This window comes from Rhinopithecus roxellana, chromosome 12, assembly GCF_007565055.1.
Source record: "Rhinopithecus roxellana isolate Shanxi Qingling chromosome 12, ASM756505v1, whole genome shotgun sequence".
Lineage (NCBI taxonomy): Eukaryota > Metazoa > Chordata > Mammalia > Primates > Cercopithecidae > Rhinopithecus > Rhinopithecus roxellana.
Genome location: NC_044560.1, coordinates 133,742,390 through 133,769,882, shown reverse-complemented (window position 1 = coordinate 133,769,882; position 27,493 = coordinate 133,742,390). Strand labels below are relative to the sequence as shown.

General features: G+C 53.7%; 1 protein-coding gene across 4 annotated transcripts in view; it reads left to right on the top strand.

Moving 5' to 3' along the window:
* RYR1 (ryanodine receptor 1) overlaps positions 1 to 27,456 on the top strand; it is a 158,879-nt gene extending 131,423 nt beyond the window's left edge. For 2 of the 4 annotated variants that reach the window (XM_030942543.1, XM_010385726.2), the window contains 17 exons: positions 3,334 to 3,675; positions 7,108 to 7,914; positions 9,038 to 9,108; positions 10,228 to 10,372; positions 11,346 to 11,432; positions 12,748 to 12,999; positions 13,901 to 14,031; positions 16,152 to 16,194; positions 17,682 to 17,812; positions 17,910 to 17,970; positions 20,038 to 20,184; positions 20,427 to 20,561; positions 24,759 to 24,915; positions 25,823 to 25,887; positions 25,976 to 26,076; positions 26,419 to 26,470; positions 27,218 to 27,456. In XM_030942543.1, the coding sequence (XP_030798403.1) occupies positions 3,334 to 3,675; positions 7,108 to 7,914; positions 9,038 to 9,108; positions 10,228 to 10,372; positions 11,346 to 11,432; positions 12,748 to 12,999; positions 13,901 to 14,031; positions 16,152 to 16,194; positions 17,682 to 17,812; positions 17,910 to 17,970; positions 20,038 to 20,184; positions 20,427 to 20,561; positions 24,759 to 24,915; positions 25,823 to 25,887; positions 25,976 to 26,076; positions 26,419 to 26,470; positions 27,218 to 27,313 (2,823 nt within the window). In that variant the 3' untranslated portion in view covers positions 27,314 to 27,456. The remainder of the gene's footprint in view (positions 1 to 3,333; positions 3,676 to 7,107; positions 7,915 to 9,037; positions 9,109 to 10,227; positions 10,373 to 11,345; positions 11,433 to 12,747; positions 13,000 to 13,900; positions 14,032 to 16,151; positions 16,195 to 17,681; positions 17,813 to 17,909; positions 17,971 to 20,037; positions 20,185 to 20,426; positions 20,562 to 24,758; positions 24,916 to 25,822; positions 25,888 to 25,975; positions 26,077 to 26,418; positions 26,471 to 27,217) is intronic. The other 2 variants (XM_030942545.1, XM_030942544.1) reach the window with 1 other exon arrangement.
* Positions 27,457 to 27,493: the final 37 nt, after the last annotated feature.

Sequence of the window (27,493 nt, the reverse complement as noted above, 5' to 3'; positions counted from 1 at the left end):
ATTGTGCCATTGCACTCCAGCCTGGGTGACAATAGCGAAATTCTGTCTCAAAAAAGTAAAAATAAAAATACAAAAATTAGCTAGGCATGGTGGTGCATGCCTGTAATCCCAGCTACTCGGGAGGCTGAGGCAAGAGAATTGCTTGAACCCAGGAGGCGGAGGTTGCAGTGAGCCGAGATCACGCCACTGCACTCCAGCCTGGGCAACAGAGTGAGACTCTCTCAAAAATAAAATAAAATAATAAAATAAAATATAAAGTAAAATACTAGCCAGGCACAATGACTTATGCCTGTAATCTCGGCACTTTGGGAGGCTGAGGTGGGAGGATCGCTTGAGCCCAGGAGTTCAAACATAATGAGACCTTGTCTCTACAAAAAAACTGTTTAAAAAATTATCTGGGTATGGTGGTGCGTGCCTCTGGTTGCAATTTGGAAGGCTAAGATGGAAGGATCACTTGAGCCCAGGAGGTCGAGGCTATGGCAAGCCATGATCACTCCATTACACTCCAACCTAGGTAGTAGAGATAGACTTTGTCTCATAAAATTAATAAAATAAAACAACTAAAAGACTATAAGTAGACTGTAACACAAAGAAAGGATAAATGCCGGAGGGAATGGATACCCCATCAACCCTGATGTGAGTACGTATTGCGTGCCTGTATCAAAATAGTTCACCTACCACATATACAACTACTATGTACCCACAAAAATGAAAAATAAAAAGGCCTGGCTCACTCCTGGAATCCCAACACTTTGGGAGGCCAAGGCAGGCGGATCACTTGAGATCAGGAGTTCAAGACCATCCTGGCCAACATGGCGAAACCCCATCTCTACTAAAAATACAAAAATTAGCTGGGTGTGGTGGCGCATGCCTGTAATCTCAGCTACTCAGAAGACTGAGGCAGGAGAATCGCTGAACCCTGGAGGCAGAGGTTTCACTGAGCCAAGATCATACCACTGCACTCCAGCCTGGGTGACAGAGCAAGACTCTGTCTCAAAAAATAAAAGTAAAAATAAGGTTTTTTTTAAATAGGCCGGGTGTGGTGGCTCACGCCTGTAATCCCAGCATTTTGGGAGGCCCAGGCGGGCAGATCATCTGAGGTCAGGAGTTCGAGGTCAGCCTGACCAACATGGCAAAACCCTGTCTCTATTAGAAATACAGAATTAGCCAGTGCAGTGGCACGTGCCTGTAGTCCCAGCTACTCAGGAGGCTGAGACAGGAGAATCACTTGAACCCAGGAGGTGGAGACTGCAGTGAGCCAAGATCGTGCCACTGCACTCCAGCCTGGGAAAGACACAGCAAGACTCTGTCTCAAATAATAATAATAATAAAATAAATAAATAAATAAATAAATAAAATAAAATAAAATAAAATAAAGGGATGGACAATGAATGATGACAAAGACAGACCAGCAAATCACAAGAGCAGAGTCTAGGAGTGAATGGAGGTGATAGTGTCCCAGGCCCCTGTGGAGAGGTGTGCTTTTTTTTTTTTTTCTTTGCACAGGGTCTCGCTCTTATTGCCCAGGCTAGGTGCAATGGCACAATCTCGGCTCACTGCAACCTCCACCTCACAGGTTCAAGCCATTCTGCTGCCTCAGCCTCCCAAGTATCTGGGATGATAGGCACGCACCACCATGCCTAGCTAATTTTTGTATTTTTAGTAGAGACGGGATTTCACCATGTTGTCCAGGCTGGTCTTGAACTCCCGACCTCAGGTGATCCACCCGCCTTGGCCTCCCAAAGTCCTGGGATTACAGGCATGAGCCACCACGCCTGGTCAGGGGTAGGTTTTTGAGACAGACAGTGTCACACTGCTCATGATAGAGGGGGAGGCAGGCAGACGAGGTAAGGGCAGTAGGTGAGGGGTTCCGGTGTGATTATGTCTCCATGCTCTGTGGTTTCTAGAGCCCTTCATGATTTGCAAAGCGTGTTACTCATTTAGAAAGCATTTTGCAAAGTTCTGGGGTTTTTACAAAGCACTTTTGAGAGCCAGAAAATTTTGCTTCTGTTCATACCCCAGAGCAACATTTCTCACACTGCATATTGCAACCCATCTGTAGGTAATGAAATTAATTTAGCAACGCATAACTCGTGACCAGCATCTTTAGAAATAAAATAGAACATTGCAGAGTGTGCTACACAGCAAAGGTCAGAATTGTGTCATGAAACCTTTTTTTTTTTTTTTTTTTGAGTCACATTGTAAAATATATTCTTACATTGAGTGTGGTCAAGAACATTTTATGCTGCTCTAGAGAACCTCTTGCAAAAATGCATGGGCAATCAGCACAAGAATGTTCAAGAAAAATGTCTGTAAAAAAAATCTGTGGGTGAACTTGGTGATTTATGCTTGCAATCCCAACACTTTGGGATGCAGAGTAGGGCAAATCACCTGAGTTCAGGAGTTTGGGACAAGCCTGGGCAACATGGCAAAACCCCGTCTACAAAAAAATACAAAAATTCACTAGGCACAGTAGCATGCACCTGTAGTCCTAGCTACTCAGGAGGCTGAAGCACGAGACTCATTTGACCCTGGGAGGTGGAGGCTGCAATGAGCTGAGATTGTGCCACTGCACCACCCCAGCCTGGGTGACAGAGCGAGACCCAGTCTCAGGAGGAAAAAAAAAAAAAAAAATCTGGAAGCAACCTACATTTCCATTAGCAGGATAACAGATAAAGAGTGTTATGGCTGGGCGTGGTGGCTCACACCTGTCACCCCTGCACTTTGGGAGGCAGAGGCGGGTGGATCACCTGGGGACAGGACCGGAGTTCGAGACCAGCCTGGCCAACATCATGAAACCCCCATCTCACTAAAACTACAAAAAATTAGCCGGATGTGGTGGCAGGAGCCTGTAATCCCAGCTACTCAGGAGGCTGAGGCAGGAGAGTCACTTGAACCTGGGAGGTAGAGGTTGCAGTGAGCGGAGATCACGCCACTGCACTCCAGCCTGGGCGACAAGAGCAAAACTCCGTCTCAAAAAAAAAAAAACACAAGTTTCAGCTGAAGTGGGAGGATCCCTTGAGCCCAGGAGTTTGAGACCAGCTTTGGCAACATAGGGAGACCCTATCTCTACCAAAAAAAAAAAAAATTTTTTTAAGTTAAAATTAGCCAGGTGTAGTGGTGTGTGCCTATAGTCCCAGCTAGTCTGGAGGCTGGGCAGTTGAGCCCAGGGGTTGGGATGGGGGCAAGAGGGATGTGTTGAGGCTGTGGTGAGCCGTGATAGTGCCACTGCACTCCAGCCTGGGCAATACAGCGATACCTTGTCTAAAAAAAAGAGAGAGAGAGAATTGAGGCTCTCCAGGCCACCCCACTGACCTCCCTGCCCGCTCCCAGGCAATGGACAGCCAGAAGCAGTTCAGTGGTCCAGAAATCCAGTTCCTGCTTTCGTGCTCCGAAGCGGATGAGAACGAGATGATCAACTGCGAGGAGTTCGCCAACCGCTTCCAGGAGCCAGCTCGCGACATCGGCTTCAACGTGGCGGTGCTGCTGACCAACCTGTCAGAGCATGTGCCGCATGACCCGCGCCTGCACAACTTCCTGGAGCTGGCCGAGAGCATCCTCGAGTACTTCCGCCCCTACCTGGGCCGCATCGAGATCATGGGCGCCTCGCGCCGCATCGAGCGCATCTACTTCGAGATCTCGGAGACCAACCGCGCCCAGTGGGAGATGCCCCAGGTCGGGGGACACGCGCGCGTGCATGCTCGCCTCCTGGGGCTTCGGGCGTGCGGGTGCTCACTTCCTGCACGCTCGGACCCCACAGGGGGCTGTGCGTGCCTCGCATATCTGCCCTGCTCTGGCAAGCCCACGCCCACCCTTTTGTACACATTTTGCCCTGCTGTGCCCTTGCACATCCCTGGCTCGCCCCTGGCCATTTCTTTCGGACCTCGACCACAAGATACACAGCCCTTGGGCATGAAGCAGGGTCAGTGTGTCCTGACTGTGGCTGCTCACACGCCATGCTTTCCCCCTACACGCACACCCTGGGACCTCTGGCAGGCCCTTATAGCCCTGATGCAGCCCTACCCACACTGTCACCTCCTTGAACCCGCATGGCGATACACCCCTCGCTCACCTTCCCAGCAGCCCCGGTGTGCCATCTCTTGCTCCTGGCCCGCTCATGCTCACGCTTGTACACGCTCACCTTGGGGGCTCTGGGGTGCCCTGGCATGCTGACCTACCCTTCACCAGTCATCACGTGTGCCCCCAGATGCATTCTTAAGTCCTAGCACACGATGTGTACCCCCACTTATTCTGGGCCCACACGTGGGTGCACACCTCTTGCATACACACCCTGAGGATGCCAGTGAGCCCTCCCAGAACCCTGGCACGCCTCATTCGTTCACTGCCCACTTGCCGTCACTGTAGCCCTGGCACAACCATGCTCACCCACGCACACTTGGGCCACGGTTTCAGGGTCACCCACAAGAGCCCCCAGACCCACTTTCTAACCTGACGGGCCCTGTCTCAGCTCCTCCTATGCCCAGCCCACAAATGCTTGAACACCCCTCACACACTCACTTGCCCCGAGGGTACACTCACGTGGTCCCAGCATGTCCCCAGCACAGCTGGCACACCTGGCTGACATATGGTTCCCCTCTCCATTCCCTCACACTCCCCACATGGCCCTGACACACTCTCACCACATTCTTTTGCACACACATTTGCTTGTTCCTCAGATGCCCCCAGGTACGTGCACACACCCCCTTGTCTCACACTCATAGCCCAGGAGGCTTGCGCATCCATCACCTCCTTCACGACTGGGCTCTTCATATGTCTCCTCAGGGGACACCAGCTCATGCACGCGGGCTCATGTCCCACACAGAGCATAACTGCAGACCCCTCTCACACTCATACTCCTCCTGTCCCCCCATAGAGTCCCAGGCCCTTGCACACCTGCCCCATGTGCCCACACCCACTGTGCACACTGAGCCTCTCATGGTTGCACACTTCTGGCATCCTCCCATACCGCCACGCCCTCCTTGCACCTGATCCCTCCCTGGCCGCTGGTGTCTCCTCACATACTCCGCCGGAACCCTTGAGATCTTGCACACTCATCTATGCCTCTTGGGACCCCACTGCATACACACCCCCATCTGGCACACACGTGGTTGCAGCATCCTGGCACCCATGATGTCTGCACATTCCTGCCTCTGCAGGAAGCCCCTATTCACCATGGCCCTTCCCACTCACTCCTTGCACATGCTGGGGGAGCTCTGCCCTCCCCTCTTCCTCTGCCACTGCGTGCTTCCCACACGGACACTCTTTCCCTTAGTGCTGTTTCTCCAAACGCCCGCTCCCTTCTGCTCACCCCTTCCCATTCCACTTTCCCCTGCTCTTCAGGCATCCACGTATGCCCATGTGGCCTCGGAGCACCTGTGTGGCAGTATAATAATAGGGAACACTGTACGGTGTTGTTGTCATCATTGTTGTTTGAGACGGAGTTTTGCTCTTGTCACCCAGGCTGGAGTGCAATGGCACGATCTCGGCTCACTGCAACCTCCACCTCCTGGGTTCAAGTAGTTCTCCTGTCTCAGCCTCCCGAGTAGCTGAGATTACAGCCATGTGCCACCACACCCAGCTAATTTTTATATTTTCAGTAGAGGCGGGATTTTGCCATGTTGGCCAGGCTGGTCTTGAATTCCTGACCTCAGGTGATCTGCTCACCTTGGCCTCCCAAAGTGCTGGGATTATAGGCGTGAGCCATCATGGCCTGCCCACTATATGGCATTTATCAGGCACCGGGAGCTGTTCTAATCATGCAGCATCTACTAACTCATTTAACCCTCACACCAACCTTATAATGTAGGTCTTATTATGCCCATTTTGCAGAGGGAAAATGGAGGTCCAGAAAGTTAATTCAGAATCACCCAGCTACTCAGTGGCAGAATCAGGATTTGAACCCAGGCAGGCTGGCTGCCTTTGCCTTCAAGCACTATGCTCCTCCTCTCAAGGAAGCTAAATACATCCATTCTGGAGCCAGCTCACTGGGATTTCAAATCCTATATGTGCCACCTCGTCTGTGTCACCTGGGCATGTAACTTTCTGAGCCTCCCTGTCCTCATCTATAAAATGGGAAGAAAACCCGCTAGCCCTAGGCTTGTTTGTGAGGATTAAATGAGTTTTATGGAAACTGCTTGTCTGGGGCCTGGCCTTACTGAAGCATTTACAGGAGCACCTGCAATGAGTGCTCTCTATAAAGCGCTCTCTATAGGTTTGCTATTGATAATCAAGACAACATGGCCGGGTGCTGTCGCTCCTGCCTGTACTCCCAGCACTTTGGGAGGCCAAGGCCAGAGGAGTGCTTGAGGCCAGGAGTTCGACACCAGCCTGACCAACACAGCCAGACGCTGTCTCTGCAAAAAAAATTTTTTTAGAAATTAGCAGGCCAGTCATGGTGGCTCATGCCTGTAATCCCAGCATTTTGGGAAGCTGAGGCGGGCAGATCACTTGAGGCCGGGAGTTCGACACCAGCCTGGCCAACATGGCAAAACCCTGTCTCCACTGAAAATTCAAAAACAGCCCGGCATGGTGTCGGGAGCCTGTAATCCTAGGCTACTCAAGAGGCCTAGGCATGGGGATCGCTTGAACCCTGGGGGCGAAGGTTGCAGTGAGCCCAGATAGCATCACTTCATTCCAGCTTGGGAGACAGAGCTAGATCCTGTCTTTTTTTTTTTTTTTTTTTTTTTTTTTTTGAGACGGAGTCTTGCTCTGTTGCCCAGGCTAGAGTGTAGTGGCGAGATCTCGGCTCACTGCAACCTCTGCCTCACGGGTTAGAGTAATTCTCCTACCTCAGCCTCCTGAGTAGCTGGGATTACAGGGGTGCGCCACCACGGCGGCTAATTTTTGCATTTTTAGTAGAGACGGGGGTTTCACCATGTTGGCCAGGCTGGTCTCGAACTCCTGACCTCAAGTGATCTGCCCGCCTCGGTTTCCCAAAGTGCTGTGATTACAAGCGGAGCCACCGCGCCCTACCTGACCCTGTCTCAAAACAGAGTAACAATGCATTTAGAACAGCGCCTGCAGCGGTGACCCCCTTGTAGCTGCCACTGCTGCTGTCCGAGCCCCCGCTGACGGTGCCCCTATCCTGTCTGCCGCCCCGTGCTTCAGGTGAAGGAGTCCAAGCGCCAGTTCATCTTCGACGTGGTGAACGAGGGCGGCGAGGCCGAGAAGATGGAACTCTTCGTGAGTTTCTGCGAGGACACCATCTTCGAGATGCAGATCGCCGCGCAGATCTCGGAGCCCGAAGGCGAGCCGGAGACCGACGAGGACGAGGGCGCAGCGGAGGCGGCCGTGGAGGGCGCGGAGGAGAGCGCGGCGGGGACCGAGGGCACGGCGGCCACGGCGGCGGCAGGGGCGACAGCGCGGGTGGCGGCGGCCATGGGCCGGGCCCTGCGCGGCCTCAGCTACCGCAGCCTGCGGCGGCGCGTGCGGCGGCTGCGGCGGCTCACGGCCCGCGAGGCGGCCACCGCGGTGGCGGCGCTGCTCTGGGCAGCCGTGACACGCGCGGGGGCCGCTGGCGCGGGGGCGGCGGCGGGCGCGCTGGGCCTGCTCTGGGGTTCGCTGTTCGGCGGCGGCCTGGTGGAGGGCGCCAAAAAGGTGACGGTGACCGAGCTCCTGGCAGGCATGCCCGACCCCACCAGCGACGAGGTGCATGGCGAGCAGCCGGCCGGGCCCGGCGGAGACGCAGACGGCGAGGGTGCCGGCGAGGGCGCAGGAGACGCCGCGGAGGGCGCTGGAGACGAGGAGGAGGCGGTGGACGAGGCCGGGCCGGGCGGCGCCGACGGGGCGGTAGCCGTGACGGATGGGGGCCCCTTCCGGCCCGAAGGGGCTGGCGGTCTCGGGGACATGGGAGACACGACGCCTGCGGAACCGCCCACGCCCGAGGGCTCTCCCATCCTCAAGAGGAAGCTGGGGGTGAGAGAGCAGGCGGGGGCTTTGAGGTTTTGGAAAGATGGGGGATTGGAGGGAGGAAGAGAGCGGGACTGGGTATAAACACACCGAGAGGAGAGAACTGGCCAGAGGGATAGGCACACGCAGGGCGCACGCACCCACGGAGGACGCACCCATGGAGGACGCACACGGGGACAGAGCGGGCGCCGGGCAAGAGAGACGCTCAGAGACAGAGGGATACACAGACGCATAGAGAGACTCGGAGATAGAGACCTGGAGAAAGGGCCGGGGAGACAGAGTGCAGGGCCGAGCAGAGTGCAGGACCCGGGAGAGGTACAGAAAATGATACCTGGAGAGCCAGAAAGAGTAAGAAACCCAGAGACCAAATTAGAAGGCAAGAAAGACCAAAACTAAGCCGGGCACGGTGGCTCACATCTGTGATCCCAGCACTTTGGGAGGCCGAGGCGGGCGGATCACCTGAGGTCAGGAGTTTGAGATCATCCTGGCCACCATGGTGGAACCCCGTCTCTACTGAAAATACAAAAATTAACCGGGCGTGGTAGTATGCGCCTGTAATCCCAGCTACTCGGGAGGCTGAGGCAGGAGAATCGCTTGAACCCGGGAGGCAGAGGTTGCAGTGAGCCAAGATGGTGCCACTGCACTCCAGCCTAGGTGACAGAGCGAGACTCCGTTTCCAAAAAAAAAAAAGAAAAAGGAAAGGAAAGAAAGACCAAGACTAAAAAAAGTTTCCAGACAGGGTCAGGGCCACTAGGAAAAGATCCTCGGAGATACTGGTGTGGGAATGAAGTATCCCATGGAGGAAGGAACCCCAAACATCCTCAGGCCCTTGGTGCTGGGAATGCCATGGTGCGGCGCGGAGGTCAAGGTGGTGGGAAGCCGTGGGAGACAAGCAGAGCTGCACTTGGAGTCAGCCCGACCCTGTGCAGCGCTTTGGGCAAAGGTCTTCACCTCGATGAGCCTCAGTTTCCCCTCTGTAAAATGGGAACCATAATCTGCCTCTTTCTGGTGGGGGGAAGTGTAAAACTTAGATTACCCAGGGGAAATAAGGAAGATGACAGGAGCAGGCAGGCAGCCCTGAGAAGCGCTTAGGGTGGGGACTCAGCCCTGATGCTTGCCCCGCCCCTAGGTGGATGGAGTGGAGGAGGAGCTCCCGCCAGAGCCGGAGCCGGAACCAGAACTGGAGCCGGAGAAAGCCGAGTGAGTGGCCTTGGGGCCGAAGGGCCCAGCCCCATCACTGCCTCCCTCCTAGACTAGGAGCCTCCAGAGGTCAGGCCCCGGGGCTGTCCTGGCAACCCTGTGTCCTCGGCATCACCCAGCCCAGACTCAGGCACGCAAGAGGGGCTCTGAGACAAAGAATCAAGAAATAAATGCTCCAGCTTGAGCAATATTTAAAAAAAAATTAAAATTGGCCAGGCGCGGTGGCTCACGCCTGTAATCCCAACACTTTGGGAGGCTGAGGTGGGTGGATCACGAGGCCAGGAGATCGAGACCATCTTGGCTAACACGGTGAAACCCTGTCTCTACTAAAAATACAAAAAAATTAGCCGGGTGTGGTGGTGGGCGCCTGCAGTCCCAGCTACTTAGGAGGCTGAGGCAGGAGAATGGCGTGAACCGGGAGGCGGAGCTTACAGTGAGCCAAGATTGCTCCACTGCCCTCCAACCAAGGCAACAGAGCAAGGCTCTGTCTCAAAAAAAAAAAAAAAAAAAAAAAAAAAAAAAAATTAAAATTAACCAAGCATGGTAGTATGTGGGGAGACTGAGGTGGGAGGATTGCTTGACCCCCAGAGGTGGAGGCTGCAGTGAGCCCTGATCGCAGCATGGCACTCCAGCCCGGGTGACAGAGCAAGACCCTGTCTCAAAAAAAAAAAAAAAAAAAAAAAAAAAAAACAGAGAGAACAAAAAAAAACTCCCATCTAACCGCCAGGCCTTCACAGGTGCCTTCTTCCCTCTGCCTGGAACACAGGCCCCCATGCCTACTCTGAGTCTCTCCCATCCTTTCCAATTCTCCAGGACACCTGATGCCCTCTTAAGCTGAGGAAGTGTCTCCTCCAGATTCCCACAACCCCCTGAGCTTCCGGCATCCCAGCCCTGACCACTCTGGGCTGTCACTGCCTGGTGTCACTGTCACTGCCTGTCTCCCACATTGGACTGGAGCCTCATAAGGGCACGTCCTGATTATCTCATCATCCCATGTACCCAGCACCATCCAAACCTGGGCCAGGCATGGGGCGGGCCCCCGATGAATGGCTTTGAATGAATGAACTCATGCATTGCCTGCCCAGGCACCTCCTGACCTCTCTCTGTCCTGCCCTGCAGTGCCGAGAATGGGGAGAAAGAAGAAGTTCCCGAACCCCCACCAGAGCCCCCCAAGAAGCAAGCACCTCCCTCACCCCCTCCAAAGAAGGAGGAAGCTGGGGGCGAATTCTGGGGAGAACTGGAGGTGCAGAGGGTGAAGTTCCTGGTGAGGATCCAGCCAGGTCACCTGAACCTTCTTCTCCCCGGGAACCCTACCTCTGGTGCCCACCTCTCCTCTCACCCTGTTCTTGAGTTCACCTGTTCAAGCTCATCTCCAAGAAGAACCCTAGCTGGGGAGAGGGCAGAGGCATCCCCAGACCTGAGGACAGGGTAGCATTTTCAGATGGCCCTCATTTGGTTCCTTGTCCCCTCCCTGCTCACAATCCTTATTCCAACCTCCACAGCTCTGTTCATCGGGGCCACCCACCCACACTTCCACCTCCATCCTCTATCCAGAGCTACATTCAATGAGGCCACCGCTCTGACCTTCCCACCGTGGCCTGTTCTTGGCTGTCAGCCTTTAGAGTCTTAGTCTCTCCATTACTCCCAGTGCTGCTGTAGAGGTCTGAGCTCTCTCCCAGTTCCTGGGGAAGCACTCATCTCATCCAGGCCAGGAAGAAGGGTGGGTGTTGGGAGGCAGGTCCCAGGGTTCCCTCCATCCTGTCTCCTCTCCAGGCCTGGCCTGATAGGAGGGGGTAAGGGAGGCTGGACACGGTGGCTGACGCCTGTAATCCCAGCACTTTGGAAGGCCAAGGCAGGCGGATCGCCTGAGGTCAGAAGTTCAAGGCCAGCCTGGCCAACATGGCGAAACCCCATCTCTACTGAAAGTACAAAAATTAACTGGGTGTGGTGGTGTACGCCTGTATTCCCAGCTACTCAGGAGGCTGAGTCATGAGAATCTGAACCCAGTAGGCAGAGGTTGCAGTGAGCCAGGATGGCGCCACTGCACTCCAGCCTGGGTGACAGAGCAAGACTCCGTCTCAAAAATAACAATAATAATAATAAATTAATTAATTAATAGGAGGTTGTAGGAACAGCTATTGAGAGCCCAGGTGCTCTGAGTGTGGGTAAATGATGGGATGAATTCTCCAGGGAAGAGGCCGATCTGTGAGTGCTTTCTCTCTTTTCTTCTCTCTCAGAACTACCTGTCCCGGAACTTTTACACCCTGCGCTTCCTTGCCCTCTTCTTGGCATTTGCCATCAACTTCATCTTGCTGTTTTATAAGGTGCTGGTCCTGAAGGGCTGGGAGGGTCAGGCCCTTATCCATGCTGTGGGATGGGAGGCTCAGCCCCCATCGGAATTGCAGGGTTCCTCCGGTGCAGGGACAAGGCACTGGGCTCAGGGTCCTCAGGACGGTTCAGGCTGGACACCTGGATCCTGGGACCCCCCTCCATGGGGGTGAGTAGCGGATACCTGGATCTATCTGGGACAGAAGCCTGAGTGCTTGTGGGAGTTAGAACAGGAGCAGGAGCTGAGTTCTCTGCTCAGCTCGGCCACATGCCAGTCCTGTGTGCCTGGCTGCAGGCCCTCAGCTCTCGGCAACACCCACTGATTCCGTTAAGCATCTTTGCTTTCACGTCAGCTAAACAGAAGTTTGCGGGGAGGAAGAAACAGTCCGCTCACAGAATGAAAGGAAAGGGCTGAGAACCAGGCCTCCTGAAAGACAAAGGGACCCTTGCGGTCTTGCCAGGGGTCTAGATAACAGGACAGTAAGGTAGACTAGAGAGATCGAAGCATGGCTTCTGTGGGACCCAGTCCTGCTCCACCGCCCACTGGTGCATGACGTGAGGCAAGGTGCTTACCGTCCCTGAGCCTCAACCCTCTCATCTGTGAAATGGAATACCTCTTAGTGCTGTGGGGATCGAAAGAGGAGAAGGCACCAGGCACAGTGGCTCACGCCTGTAATCCCAGGACTTTGTGAGGCCGAAGTAGGTGGATCACCTAAGTCAGGAATTCGAGACCAGCCTGGCCATATGGTGAAACCCCGTCTCTACTAAAAATACAAAAACATTAGCTGGGCATGGTGGTGGGCACCTGTAATCCAAGCTACGCAGGAGGCTGAGACAGTAGAATCCCTTGAACCCGGGAAGCAAAGGTTGCAGTGAGCCGAGATTGCACCACTGCACCCAGGCTGCGTGACAAGAGTGAAACTCTGTCCACCCCACCAAAAAGAAGAGGATGAGTATGTGTAAGGCACTTAGAGCCACAGTACCTGGCATATAAAAAGCACTGTGTAAATGTTTAACTGCTACTAATTTTCGTGTTAGTGTTCATATTAGCGGGCAGTCTCTTTAGAGCTCCACTATGAAGATGAACCAACTCTGTCTTCAGTTCTGTGCCACTCAGTTCGATAGGCTAATTCCCAGGTCAGAGTCTGATTTGCTAGCTAGGGCCCTGGTCCCACCCCTTGATCTTGATTGACAGTCACACCAAGACTGTATGTGGTATGGCCCCAGTCCAATCTCAGGAATGGAGGCTCAATTTTGTGAGTGGGCTCTGCATGTGGCAGACCCACAGATGGATCTCTGTCCCCATTTCAGGTCTCAGACTCTCCACCAGGGGAAGACGACATGGAAGGCTCAGCTGCTGGGGACGTGTCAGGTGCAGGCTCTGGTGGCGGCTCCGGCTGGGGCTTGGGGGCCGGAGAGGAGGCAGAGGGCGATGAGGATGAGAACATGGTGTACTACTTCCTGGAGGAGAGCACAGGCTACATGGAGCCCGCCCTGCGGTGTCTGAGCCTCCTGCATACACTGGTGGCCTTTCTCTGCATCATTGGCTATAACTGTCTCAAGGTGGGCCCATGGCCATGGTTCTGGGGCAAGGGCTTATTGGCTGGGTGGGGGTGGGGGCGGTTCTGGAGTACTGGCTGGGGCTGGGGACCCTCACCGTGGCTGGGACAGAGGGGGCCCAGGGTTGGGGTGAGGGCTGGGGAACTGGGTACAGGATTGGGGTCTCCAGCAAGGACGACATTCAAACTGGGAACGGACACAGCTTCTGGCTGAGGAACAGGGTTCTGGGCCGCTGTCTTGATACTTTGCTATCGGATGAACTTTACTATTGGAGTTCTTTGGGCTTAAAACTTTCATACATGCTGTTCCCTCTGCCTGCAAAGCTTTGCCCCGCTTCCACCTCCTTGCACCTGCCTCTGTTTTATTCATCCTTCAGTTCTGAGTTCAGACCTCCCTCCTTGGGAAGGCCTAGGTGGCATCAGGCACCACTCCTGGATTCCCACAGCTCCCCTGTTCTCACATCCTGGACCGATCCCTCTGCCTGTGCCCCACCCCCATTGTGGCCCTGACCCCTCTATGGCCCTATATCCCAGCCCTGACACCCCTGCCTGTGCCTCCCCACTGCCAGCCCTATCCCCTCTGCCTGTGCCCCCCAATTCCAGCCCTGACCCCTCTATCTATGCCTCCCATCCCGGCCCTGACCTATCTATCTATGTACCCACATTCCAGCCATGACACCCCTGCCTGCGCCTCCCCCATCCCCGCCCTGACCCCTCTGCCCATGTCCCCCACATCCCAGTCCTGAGCCCTCTGCCTAGACCTCCTCATTTCTACCCTTATCACTGGGAAAGCACTTCTGATGTGGGGTCACACACAGACTCCAGCAAGATCTCATGGCTTCTGCTGAGACTGTGGTCTAGCCAAGGTGCCTGACACCCACCCTTGGCCTCCTCCCACTATCCAGGTGCCCCTGGTAATCTTTAAGCGGGAGAAGGAGCTGGCCCGGAAGCTGGAGTTTGACGGCCTATACATCACAGAGCAGCCTGAGGACGATGACGTGAAGGGGCAGTGGGACCGACTGGTGCTCAACACACCGTAAGGACCCAGCCCCCACCTCAGGGTGACAGCAAGAGGGGACCTGGGTTTCCACCCAGTCCAGGCGGGGACCCCAAAAAACTAGGGTTTCAGGCCAGCACGGTGGCTCACGCCTGTAATCCCAGCACTTTGGGAGGCCAAGGCGGGTGGATCACAAGGTCAGGAGTTCGAGACCAGCCTGGCCAACATGGTGAAACCCCATCTCTACTAAAAGTACAAAAATTAGCTGGGTGTGGTGGCGGGCGCCTGTAATCCCAGCTACTGGGGATGAATCAGGACAATCACTTGAACCTGGGAGGTGGAGGACGCAGATCGCACCATTGTACTCCAGCCTGGGCAACAAGAGCAAAATTCTGTCCCCCATGCCCCCTGCAAAAACAAAAAACAAAAAAAAACAAACACCTAGGGTTTCAGTCCCTACAGGCCCTGCCTCATTCTCCCCAAGCCTTACTCTTCTTTTCCATAAAAGAGGCACATTTCCTGTGCATTACAGCATCTGTGTGGGTGAGGGTGGCACACGGAGATTCCTAGACTTGAGGCCTGGAAGTTCCTGTTCAGTGACTCTGGGGTGTGAGCCCAGGAACCCGTGTTTTAAACCCTGCCTCCCGGTGTGATTCTTACTCAGGCGCAATGAGTGCAAAATAAAAAAACATGGCCGGGCGCGGTGGCTCACGCCTGTAATCCCAACACTTGGGAGGCCAAGGTGGGCAGATCGCTTGAGGTCAGGAGTTCGAGACCAGCCTGGCCAACATGCTGAAACCCCATCTCTACTAAAAATACAAAAAGTAGTCTCTACTAAAAATACAAAAATTAGCCAGGCATGGTTGTGGGCACCTGCAGTCTTAGCTACTGAGGAGGCTGAGGCATGAGAATCACTTAAACCTGGGAGGTAGAGGTTGCAGTGAGCCGAGATTGTGCCTCTGCACTCCAGCCTGGGCAACAGAGTGAGACTCTGTCTGAAAAAAAAAAAAAGAAAAGAAATCATTAGGGGCCTTAGGGGTCGCACTCAGTGGCTCACGCCTATAATCTCAGCACTTTGGGAGGCTGAGGCAGGAGGATCCCTTGTGCCCAGGAGTTCAAGACCAGCCTGGGCAACACAGGGAGACCTCTATCTTTAGAAAAAAAAAAACTAAAAAGTTAGCCAGACATGCTAGCCTGGCTAGCGCATGCCTGTAGTCTTAGCTGCTTGGGAGGCTGAGGCAGGAGGATCGCGTGAGCCCAGGAGTTCCAGGATGCAGTGAGCTATGATTATGCCACTGTCCTTCAGCCTGAATGACAGAGCAAGACCTTATGTCTGGGGGTAAAAAAAAAGAATAGGAATTGGAAGTGCAATGAATCGAAACACTTCAAATAATTGTAAATCTGTGAATTCATAATCAATCGTCACTCCACCCTCTCAAACAACAAAACTCGGTGGCCATACTTGAGGATGTTAGGGCATCAATTTGTCACTTGGAAAACTGGTCAATAAAGGGCCAGAATCATGAAATTAAATGAAATCAACCAGTATGAGGAAGGAGGCAGTTCCACTGGAGTTGGTGCTGGGTCAGGCTGCTGGTTTGGACTCCTTCCCGCCCGTCACCATGCCAGGGCCTCTTTATCAGAGTGCCATTCTGAGGTCTTTTTTGCACATCTGGCTCTGAATGCAAATTCTCTGCCTCATCTGGGGTCCAGCAAAGATGGCAGGGGGGGTCCCCACTCTTCAAGGTTCCTACAAGAAAAGCAGTGGAGCCACGCACGGTGGCTCACGCCTGTAATCCCAGCACTTTGGGAGGCCAAGGTGGGTGGGGGAGATCACCTGAGGTCAGAAGTTCGAGACCAGCCTGACCAACATGGCAAAACCCAGTCTCTACTAAAAATACAAAAATTAGCCGGGCATGGTGGTGGACACCTGTAATCCCAGCTACTCAGGAGGCTGAGGCAGGAGGATCGCTTGAACCTGGGAGGCAAAGGTTGCAGTGAGCCAATAACACACCACTGCACTCCAGCCTGGGCGACAGAGTGAGACAGAGAAAAAAAAAAAAAACAGTGGAGTTTCAACCCACCCCCCAATGCGGCTGACAGCTCCGATCCCTCTGGCCCTAACATCTCACACTCACGCGCGCTTTCTCTCTCGGCAGGTCTTTCCCCAGCAACTACTGGGACAAGTTTGTCAAGCGCAAGGTGAGAGGACATGGATGCACTGGGTCCTGGATTGGGTCCCTGCCTGCTACCAGGTCATCACAGGCTTGCCAAGCACTTGCTTGGTGTGTGACCTTGGGCAAGAGGTTTTTTGCCTCTCTGAGTAGCACCTCAGTTTCGCGATGGGGAGATGGGCACAGTAACCACACTTCCCTTTCTTGAATGGGCACATGGAAAGAGCAGAGCATCAAGGCCAGGCGCAGTGGCTCACACCTGTAATCCCAGCACTTTGGGAGGCCAAGGTGGGCGGATCACTTGAGGTTAGGAGATCGAGACCAGCCTGGCCAACATGGTGAGACCCCCGTCTCTACTTAAAATATAAAAAATTAGCCAGGTGTGGCGGCGGGTGCCTGTAGTTCCAGCTACTTGGGAGGCTGAGGTGGGAGAATTGCTTGAACCCAGGAGGCAGAGGTTGCAGTGAGCCGAGATCACGCCACTGCACTCCAGCCTGGGTGACAGAGCGAGACTCTGTCTCAAAAAAAAAAAAAAAGAAAAAGAAAAAAACAAAGTGGTAGCCGAGTGTGGTGGCTTATGCCTATAGTTCTAGCCACTGGGGAGGATCGCTGGAGTCCAGGAGTTCAAGATCAGCCTGGGCAATACAGTCAGACCCCATCTCAAATACATAAAGCAGTGGAGAGGGGTGGGGATTGTGCGTGTGTTCGCCAGGAGAGGTTGCTGTTGTATATCAGCAGCCCAGAAAAGGTCATACTCATTAATAGGGAGGTGAGAGATGAGCCAGTGGAAAAGGGAGGGAGGTGTTCTAGACAGGGGAAACAGGCAGTGCAAAGGCCCTAAAGCAGAAATGTGCCTGTCGCATTTGCGCAACTGTGCGGAGGCCAGTGTGGTGGAAGGGGTGACAGGGAGGAGGTAAGTTCACAGGTGACAGGGGCCTAATTATATAGGATTCCTGGCCTACCTACCTGAAAGTAATAAATTATTTCAGTTAATTTGACTAATTAATTAGCTGGACCTTTATTGCTTTTGGATCCTACCCCTGAGGATCTGAAGAAAGCTGTGGCACCTTCCTCTCAGAAAAAAATGCACCCACCCCCGGCCAGCCATGGTGCCTCACACCTGTAATCCCAGCAATTTGGGAGGCCCAGGCGGGCGGATCACCTGAGGTCGGGAGTTCGAGACCAGCCTGACCAACACGGAGAAACCCCGTCTCTACTAAAAATACAAAATTAGCTGAGTGTGGTGGTGCATGCCTGTAATCCCAGCTACTCAGGAGGCTGAGGCAGAAGAATCACTTGAACCTGGGAGGCAGAGGTTGTGGTGAGCAGAGATGGCGCCACTATACTTTCAGCCTGGGCATCAGAGGGAGACTCTATCTCAAAACAAAACAAAACAAAACAATGCACCTCTCATTTCTCGTTCAGAGTTTGGAGTGTCCCCAGAACCCCCTTGCAGGCCACAACACACACCCACACTCCAGCTGTGTCTACACAGCTTGACGCTCTCTTGTGCAGGTCCTGGACAAACATGGGGACATCTATGGGCGGGAGCGGATTGCTGAGCTACTGGGCATGGACCTGGCCACACTAGAGATCACCGCCCACAATGAGCGCAAGCCCAACCCGCCACCAGGGCTGCTGACGTGGTGAGCCCAGGACACCCCTGCACAGGCCTGGGGCATGCAGGGGAGGTGACTGGGGTCTGACACTCAAGCATATCTCCTCTGATCCCCGCCCCCACAGGCTCATGTCCATCGATGTCAAGTACCAGATCTGGAAGTTCGGGGTCATCTTCACAGACAATGTGAGCAGGGGCCCGCAGATTGGGGAGGGAGTCTGCAGGGGTGGGGCGTTAGGAGGGTTCCCAACTTGGGGTATTCCTGACCAGAGAATGACTCCTGGGACCCTGAGTGGCTGTGACCCTTAGAGTACCTTCTTACCCACACAAGGCTCCTTATCCCCCCAGACATCGTTTTATTATTATTATTATTATTATTTTAAATAGCTGGGATTGGGTGTGGTGGCTCACACCTGTACTCCCAACATTTTGAGAGGCCAAGGCGGGTGGATCACTGGAGTCCAGAGTTTGAGACCAGCCTGGGCAATATAGTGAGATCCTCTCTCTACAAAAAATTTAAAAATTAGCTGGGGCTGGGCGTGGAGGCTCACACTTGTAGTCCCAGCACTTGCGGAGGCCGAGGCAGGTAGATCACTTGAGGTCAGGAGTTCAAGACAAACCTAGCACTGGGCATGGTGGTGGGTGCTTGTAATCCCAGCTACTCGGGAGGCTGAGGCAGGAGAATGGCTTGAATTCAGGAGGTAGAGGCTGCAGTGAGCCAAGATCGTACCACTGCACTCCACCTGGGTGACAGAATGAGAATCCGTCTCAAAAAAAAAAATTAGCCAGGCAGCCAGGCACAGTGGCTCACACCTGTAATCCCAGCACTTTAGGAGGAAGAGGCAGAGGACTGCTTGAGCTCAAACATTTAAGACCAGCTTGGGCAACTTTTGTAGAGACGGTGAAACCCTGTCTCTACAAAAAATACAAAAATTAGCCAGGGCCGGGCACGGTGGCTCAAGCCTGTAATCCCAGCACTTTGGGAGGCCGAGACGGGCGGATCACAAGGTCAGGAGATCGAGACCATCCTGGCTAACCCGGTGAAACCCCGTCTCTACTAAAAAATATAAAAAACTAGCCGGGCGAGGTGGTGGGCGCTTGTAGTCCCAGCTACTCGGGAGGCTGAGGCAGGAGAATGGCGTAAACCTGGGAGGCGGAGCTTGCAGTGAGCTGAGATTCGGCCACTGCACTCCAGCCTGGGCGACAGAGCGAGACTCCGTCTCAAAAAAAAAAGCCAGGTGTGGTGGCACACACCTCTAGTCCCAGCTACTCAACAGGCTGCAATGGGAGGATGGCTTGAGCCCAGGAGGCAGAAGTTTCAGTGAGCTGCATATTCACCACTGCACTTCAGCCTGGATAACAGAGTGAGACCCTGTCTCTAACAAAAAACAGAGTGGCCAAGTGCGGTGGCTCAGGCCTGTAATCCCAGCACTTTGGGTTGGGAGGCCGAGGTGGGTGGATAAATTGAGGCCAGGAGTTAGAGACCAGCCTGGCCATTCATGGTGAAACCCCAGCTCTACTAAAATTACAAAAATTAGCTGGGTGTGGTGACCCACGCCTGTGGTCCCAGCTACTTCAGAGGCTAAGGCAGGAGAATCGCTTGAACCCAGGCGGCGGAGGTTGCAGTGAGCCGAGATTGCACCACTGCACTCCAGCCTGGGCAACAGACTAACACTCCATCTCAAAAAAAAAAAAAAAAAAAAAGTAGCTGGGTGTGGTTACCCACACCTATGGTCTCAGCTACTTGGGAGGCTAAGCGAGGCTAAGGTAGGCTTAGCCTCCTGCGCTTAGACCCTGGAGGTGGAGATTGTGGTGAGCTGGGATTGCGCCATTGCACTCCAGCCTGGGTGACAAGAGTGAAGCTCCATCTAAAAAAAAAAAAAGAGGAAGAGATGAGGGAGTTTTGCTATGTTGCCCGTACTGATCTTGAACTCCTGACCTCAAGTGATCCTCCTGCCTTAGCCCCCCAAAGCGCTAGGATTACAGGCATGAGCCACCACACCCGGCCCAGAACATCCTTTGGCTTCCTCAGTGTGCCCTTGGATTCCCAGATTATTTCCTTCTGCAGGGGGCTCTCATCTCCCCACAGGATGCCTTCTCACCCAGAATGCCCCGGTCCTCCATGGACTCCCCAACCAGGGCTGGCACCCGACCCCCAGGGCATAGCTGACTCTCCCGAGTGGCCCCTACCCTCCAGAGTGCTCCTCATGTGTCTCTGCCTTCCCCCTGACACCTGGCCCTGTGCGCCCACAGTCCTTCCTGTACCTGGGCTGGTATATGGTGATGTCCCTCTTGGGGCACTACAACAACTTCTTCTTCGCTGCCCATCTCCTGGACATCGCCATGGGGGTCAAGACACTGCGCACCATCCTCTCCTCCGTCACCCACAATGGGAAACAGGTGTGGGGAGGACCTGGCTGTGGGGCGTGGGCCAGCAGGGACCAACATGGGAGTGGGTGGTGGAGGGGTGAGGGCCAGGCAGCTGGGCTGAGGAGGGGCAAGGTCAGGCGGGGCCGAGCCGAGGGTGTGTGGGGCAGCAAGGTAGAGCCACAGGGACTGAACCGGGGCCAGGACCCAGAATGGGCGTGGCCGGAGGAGGGCAAGCCCAGGACGGAGCTGACCTGGCCCCATCCTGCCCCCAGCTGGTGATGACCGTGGGCCTTCTGGCAGTGGTCGTCTACCTGTACACCGTAGTGGCCTTCAACTTCTTCCGCAAGTTCTACAACAAGAGCGAGGATGAAGATGAGCCTGACATGAAATGTGACGACATGATGACGGTGAGCCCCTCCCCCGGCGCTCTGGGACCCTTCCTTCTCACATCTGTTGAAGGGGTTAATAACGGTACCTCCAGGCCGGGCGTGGTGCCTCCAGTCTGCAATCCCAGCGTGTTGGGAGGCCGAGGCCGGAGGATCACTTGAGTCCAGAAGTTGGAAACCAGCCTGGGCAACAAGGCAAAAATCCCGTCTCTATAAAAAATGTTAAATATGAGCTGGGTGTTGTGTTGTGTGCCTGGAGGCTAAGGCAGGAGGATCACTGGAGCCCAGCAGTTCGAGGCTTCAGTGAGCTGCGAATAGGCCACTACACTCCATCCTGGTAGACAGAGGGACACCTTGCCTCTAAAAAATGAAAATAGTACCTACAGTTTGGCAAGCTGATGCATGCCAGGCACATTTTGGCTTTTTTGGTTTTTGTTTTTGTTTTTTTGAGTCAGAGTCTCGCTCTGTCGCCCAGGCTGGAGTGCAGTGGCACAATCTCGGCTCACTGCAACCTCCACCTCCCGGGTTCAAGTGATTCTCCTGCCTCAGCCTCCCAAGTAGCTGGGACTACAGGCATGTGCCACCGTGCCCAGGTAAGTTTTGTATTTTTAGTAGAGACAGGGTTTCACCATGTTGACCAGGATGGTCTCCATCTCTGCCTGTGCCCTTGTGATCTGCCCACCTTGGCCTCCCAAAGTGCTGGGATTACAGGCGTGAGCCACCGCGCCCGGCCATGTCAGGTACTTTGAACAGTGCCAGGCAAATGAGTGCTCCACATCTGTTGGCCGTTGTTTCAATATTATTTGAGCTGAGGTTTTTTTTTTTTTTTTTTCTGAGACAAAGTCCTAGGCTGGAGTGCAGTAACATGATCTCAGCTTACTACAACCTCTGTCTCTCAGGTTCAAGTGATTCTCCTGCTTCAGCCTCCTGGGTAGCTGGGATTACAGGCAAACACTACCATGCCCAGCTGATTTTTGTATTTTTAGTAGAGCTGGGGGATCTCACTATGTTGGCCAGGTTAGTCTTGAACTCCTGACCTCAAATGATCCACCCACCTCGGCCTCCCAAAGTCCTGGGATTACAGACCTGAGCCACCACACCCAGCCTTATGTGAGCTTTTCAAATGGATTATTATTGGAAAGGTATTCAGGGAGCTTGCCCCTGCCACTTATGAGCCATGTGATTTTTGGACAGGCTATTCAACCTCCTCCCTATGCCCTGGGGGCTTCACTTGTAAAATGAGTGTGTAATAGTAGTTGCTTGCAGGACTAATAGGTGCTCCCTGGCTATCGAAGACTTAAAAGACTTAGACTAGTGCCTTGCACGGTGGCTCATGCCTGTAATCCCAGCACTTTGGGAGGCTGAGGCGGGCAGATCACCTGAGGCCGGGAGTTCGAGACCAGCCTGACCAACATGGAGAAACCCCGTCTCTACTAAAAATACAAAATTAGCCAGGCATGGTGGCGCACGCCTGTAATCCCAGCTACTTGGGAGGCTGAGACAGGAGAATCGCTTGAACCCGGGAGGTGGAGGTTGCAGTGAGCCGAGATCGCGCCACTGCACTCCAGCCTGGGCAACAAGAGCAAAACTCTGTCTCAAAAAAACGAAACAAAACAAAACAAAACAAAAAACAAAAAAAGACTTAGACTAGTGCCTGGCACATCCTCAGGATTATATAGATGTTAGCTTCTATCAATTATCCACAATTAAAAGTTTCATCCAGGCCAGACGCAGTGACTCATACCTGTAATCCCAACACTTTGGGAGGCTGAGGCAAGAGGATCACTTGAGCTTAGGAGTTTGAGGTTGCAGTGAGCTATGATTGCGCCACTACACTCCAGCCTGGGTACCACAGTGAGACTGTGTCTCAAGTTTAAAAAACAGTTTCACCCAAGGTATACCCAGCGTTCAATGCATATTTATTTTTTCTCTTCTATTCTAATAATGGTGATCATAGCCCCAATTGATGTGAACTTACTAGAGACAGGCCACAATTAAAAGAATCATTTACCGGGTTTATCTCCAAAGATGTCCTGTAATCTGGCTCCCTGGGTTCCTTCCTGCTCTCAGGACAAAGTTCAGCTCCTCAACCTGACGTCTGAGGCCCTTCCAGACACGGCCTCACTGCCTACAGCCTTGTTTTCATTATAGTCACTTATCTTAGCTTTTACTCTAGGATGACTGTGTTCTCTCACATCCTGGGAACACAAAAAGAACAAGTGTATGTCGGGTGCTGTAGCTCACGCTTTTAATCCCAGCACTTTGGGAGGGCAAGGCAGGTGGATCATCTCAAGAGTTTGAGACCAGTCTGGCCAACATAGTGAAACCCCGTCTCCACTAAAAATACAAAAATTAGTGGGATGTGGTGGTGTGCGCCTGTAATCCCATCGACTTGGGAGGCTAAGGCAGGAGAATCTCTTGAACCCTGGAGGCGGAGGTTGCAGTGAGCTGAGATTGCACCGTTGCACTCCAGCCTGGGCAACAAGAGCAAAACTCCATCTCAAACATTAGCTGGGTGGGGTGGCACGCACCTGTAATCCCAACTACTCATGAGGCTGAGGCAGGAGAATCTCTTGAACTCGGAGGTAGAGGTCGCAGTGAGCCAAGATTGCACCACTGCACTCCAGCCTGGGCAACAGAACAAGACTCTGTCTCAAAAAAAAAAAAACAACAACAAAAAAACAAACAAGTGTAAAGTTGTTCCCAAATGCCAGGTAGACCATGCTCACTCACCAGCTCCATTCAGACCCTTCTTGTGGCTCCCCATCCACTGTGGATAAAATCGAATCACCCCGCCACGGCTTACAAAGCCTGGGAAGATCTGGCCCTGCCTGGGTCTAACCACAAACCCTCTTGCTTTTTGCTTTCTGGCCGCCTGGTCCTCTTTCAGTTCCCTTAGGACTGTGTGTTTCCTCCTGACTCAAGCCCTTTGCACCTGATGTTCTCTCTGTCCCCTAGCCCAGGCCCGACATGCACACACACCCCATTCACTTGATACCTCACCTTTCCACTTAAATGCCGTGTCCTACAGGAAGCCCCTGACCATGGGCTAGGCTGGGGCCTACAGAGCCACGTGTCCAGGCCCTGCCTCATCTCTCTCCCTGCTCTCCTGCACAGGAGCTCTATTTTCCAGCCTCACCCAACCATTTTCAGTTCCTCACAGCAGCAAGCTGTATTCTTTCCTCACTGATGGTGTTGCAGCATGTGGCTTTCTCAGCCGGGAACACTCTCTTCCCCACCCCTCCACCTAACGCCTCCTTTAGGTTTCAGCTCACACTTGCCTCCTCTTCCAGGAAGCCTGACCTAATCACTTAGGCTGGATCAGATGCCTCCAGTGGGCTGTTAAAGCTTCCAGTGCTTCCCCCAGCTCATCTCTGGTCACACTGTGCCTCCCCACCCCAGCCCTGACCCTCTGCCTGTGCCCTCCCATCCTGGCCATCACTCCTCTGCCTGTGTCCCCACAGCCCTGACCCCTCTTTCTGTGCCCCCTGTCCTGGCCCTGACCCCTCTGCCTGTGCCCCCCACCCAACCCGGCCCTCACCCCTCTGCCTGTGCCCTCCCATCCCGGCCCTCACCCCTCTGCCTGTGCCCACCCAACCTGGCCCTCACCCCTCTGCCTGTGCCCTCCCATCCCGGCCCTCACCCCTCTGCCTGTGCCCCCCCCCAACCTTGGCCCTGACTTCTGCCTTTGCTCCCCACCCAACCCGGCCCTCACCCTTCTGCCCATGCTCCCCGTGGGACCCTGCCTGTGCCCCCCGACCCCGGCTCTTACCTCTCTGCCTGTGCCCCCCACATCCTGGCCCTGACCCCTCTGACTGTGGCCCCCTATCCTGGCCCTGACCCCTCTGACTGTGGCCCCCTATCCTGGCCCTGACCCCTCTGACTGTGGCCCCCTATCCTGGCCCTGACCCCTCTCCCTGTGCCCCCCTATCCCAGCCCTGACCCCTCTGCCTGTGCCCCCTGTCCTGGCCCTGACCCCTCTGCCTGTGACCTGCACCTAACCTGGCCCTTACCCCCCTGCCCATGACCTTCCTGTCACAGCCCTAACCATTTCTGGCTGTTGGTCCCTGTCCGACGCTGTATCTCTGAGGCCTTTGAGGGCAGGGCCCAGGGCTGTCTCAGTCGTTACCATGTCTTCAGCCCTGCCTATCCCGGTGCCCTGGCTGGTACTCAGTGAATGTTGAATGAATGAGTGACCAATGTGCTCCCTTCCCTCAGTGTTACCTGTTTCACATGTACGTGGGTGTCCGGGCTGGCGGAGGCATTGGGGACGAGATTGAGGACCCCGCGGGTGATGAATACGAGCTCTACAGGGTGGTCTTCGACATCACCTTCTTCTTCTTCGTCATCGTCATCCTGTTGGCCATCATCCAGGGTCAGTGCTGGGAGTGGGTGCTCAGGGCCCAGAGGGAGGCTAGCTCCGTGGCTAAGAATGCAGGCCCAGGATCCAGTCGGTCTGGATTCATGCCCCATCTCTACCTCTCGCTACTGTAAGACCGTGGGCAAGTCGCCTCTTGGGGCCTCAGTTTCTCCATCTGCAAAACAAGGGCGTCAGTGGTACTGACCTCATAGGTTGTGATCAGGATTAAGTCAATGCATAGGCACTCAGTGTCTGGCTCATATCAGTGCTCAGTAAAGGCCTGAAGGAGGTATTTATATTATATATATACGTATATTATATATATTTTATATATACACATATATTATATATATATATATATTTTATATATACACGTATATTATATATACATATATGTGTGTGTGTATATAAATATACATATATATACATATATACATATATACACACGTATATATATATGTATTTTTTTTTTTTTTTTTGAGAAGGAGTTTTGCTCTGTTGCCCAGGCTGGAGTTCAGTGGTGCGATCTTGGCTCACTGCAACCTCTACCTCCCAAGTTCAAGCGATTCTTCTGCCTCAGCCTCCCGAGTAGCTGGGACTGCAGGCGCGTGCCAACACGCCAAGCTAATTTTTTTTTTCGTATTATTAGTAGTGATGGGGTTTTACCACATTGGCCAGGCTGCTCTTGAACTCCTGACCTCAGATGATCCGCCTGCCTCAGCTTCCCAAAGTACTGGGATTGCAGGCATGAGCCACCGCACCTGGCCAATAAAGGCCTAATATTATCTTCTTAGGAAGTGAGATTAGGGGTGAGACTAGGGAGATGGGGGATGGAGGGCAAGCCCTGGAGGTAGGTAGTTGGAGAGGGAGGAGTCTGAACCAGGTCAGAGGTTGGGCACTGACTCGCGTCCTGCCACCCCAGGTCTGATCATCGACGCTTTTGGTGAGCTCCGAGACCAACAAGAGCAAGTGAAGGAGGATATGGAGGTGGGTCATGTCTGGGGGTAACCCAGAGGGATTACAGGATTCAGGGGGTCAAGTGGGCCTCCACTCTGATGTCTCTTGCCACTCACAGACCAAGTGCTTCATCTGTGGAATTGGCAGCGACTACTTTGATACGACACCGCATGGCTTCGAGACTCACACGCTGGAGGAGCACAACCTGGCCAATTACATGTGAGCACGGACACACTGGCCAATCAGGAGGGTGGGGGGCATGGCTGCCAATAGCCAGGGGCGGGGTCCTTAGCTTTGGCCAGTTAGGAAAGGGGGTGTGGTGTCCATGTGGGCAGATTCCCTGCCAGCCAATCAGAAGATAAGGGTGGGGCCCCAGGCGATGGTTCACACCTGTAAGCCCAGCACTTTGGGAGGCCAAGTGAGGAGGATAACTTGAGGCCAGGAGTTCGAGACCAGCTTTGGCAACATAGTGAGACTTTCTCTCTACTATAAATAAAAAAAATAGAATAAAATAAGGTAAGGGTGGTTCAGACTTGTCTCCTGTGGTCCTCTCACCCTTAGGTTTTTCCTGATGTATTTGATAAACAAGGATGAGACAGAACACACAGGTCAGGTAAGAGGGTGTTAATGGGAGGAGAGTGGGCAGGACATGGAGTCCTTTAACATAAGGCCAGTCAGTAGGTGGCAGTAAAAAGCTCCTATCAATATCAAGGGTTAAGGCTGGGGCTGGTTGCGGTGGCTCACACCTGTAATCCCAACACTTTGGGAGGCCAAGGCGGGTGGATTACTTGAGGTCAGGAGTTCGAGACCAGCCTGGCCAACATGGTGAAATTCCGTCTCTACTAAAAATACGAAAATTAGCAGGACGTGGTGGCGCATGCCTGTAATCCCAGCTACTTGGGAAGTTGAGGTGGGAGAATTGCTTGAACCCAGGAGGCAGAAGTTGCGGTGAGCCAAGATCATGCCACTGCACTCCAGCCTAGGCGACAGAGCGATACTCCGTCTCAAAAAAATGGGTTTGGGCTGGGCGTCCTGGCTCACGCCTGCAATCCTAGCACTTCAGGAGGCCACAGCCGGAGAATTGCTTGAGACCAGAAATTCAAGACAGCCTAGGCAACATGGCGAGACCCTGTCTCTATTAAAAAATTAGCCAGGGGTGGTGGTGTGCACCTGTAGTCCCACCTACTCTGGAGACTGAGGCAGAGAATCGCTTGAGCCAGGATACTGCAGTGAGCTGTGATTGTTGCCACTGCACTCCAGCCTGGGCAACAGAGCAACACCCTGTCTAAAAGTATATGTATATATATGTCTCAAGGGTTCGAAGATGTCACCAATGAACTCTTTCTATCGCCAATCCTAGGAGTCTTATGTCTGGAAGATGTACCAAGAGAGATGTTGGGATTTCTTCCCGGCTGGCGATTGTTTCCGCAAGCAGTATGAGGACCAGCTTAGCTGAGACCCCCAGCTGGCTCTCCACCCCCGACCTCAAGTGCCTTATTCTCACAGCAAGTCCCTTAGTCCCCAAGCCCCTCCCCCTAAGGCAGCTGGGGGAGAGGTGACCTAGTACTGGAAAATAAATCTGTGCTACGCCCCCCAGCATCACTGTGTTGGGCTGTTGAAATTTTGGAGGAGTGGG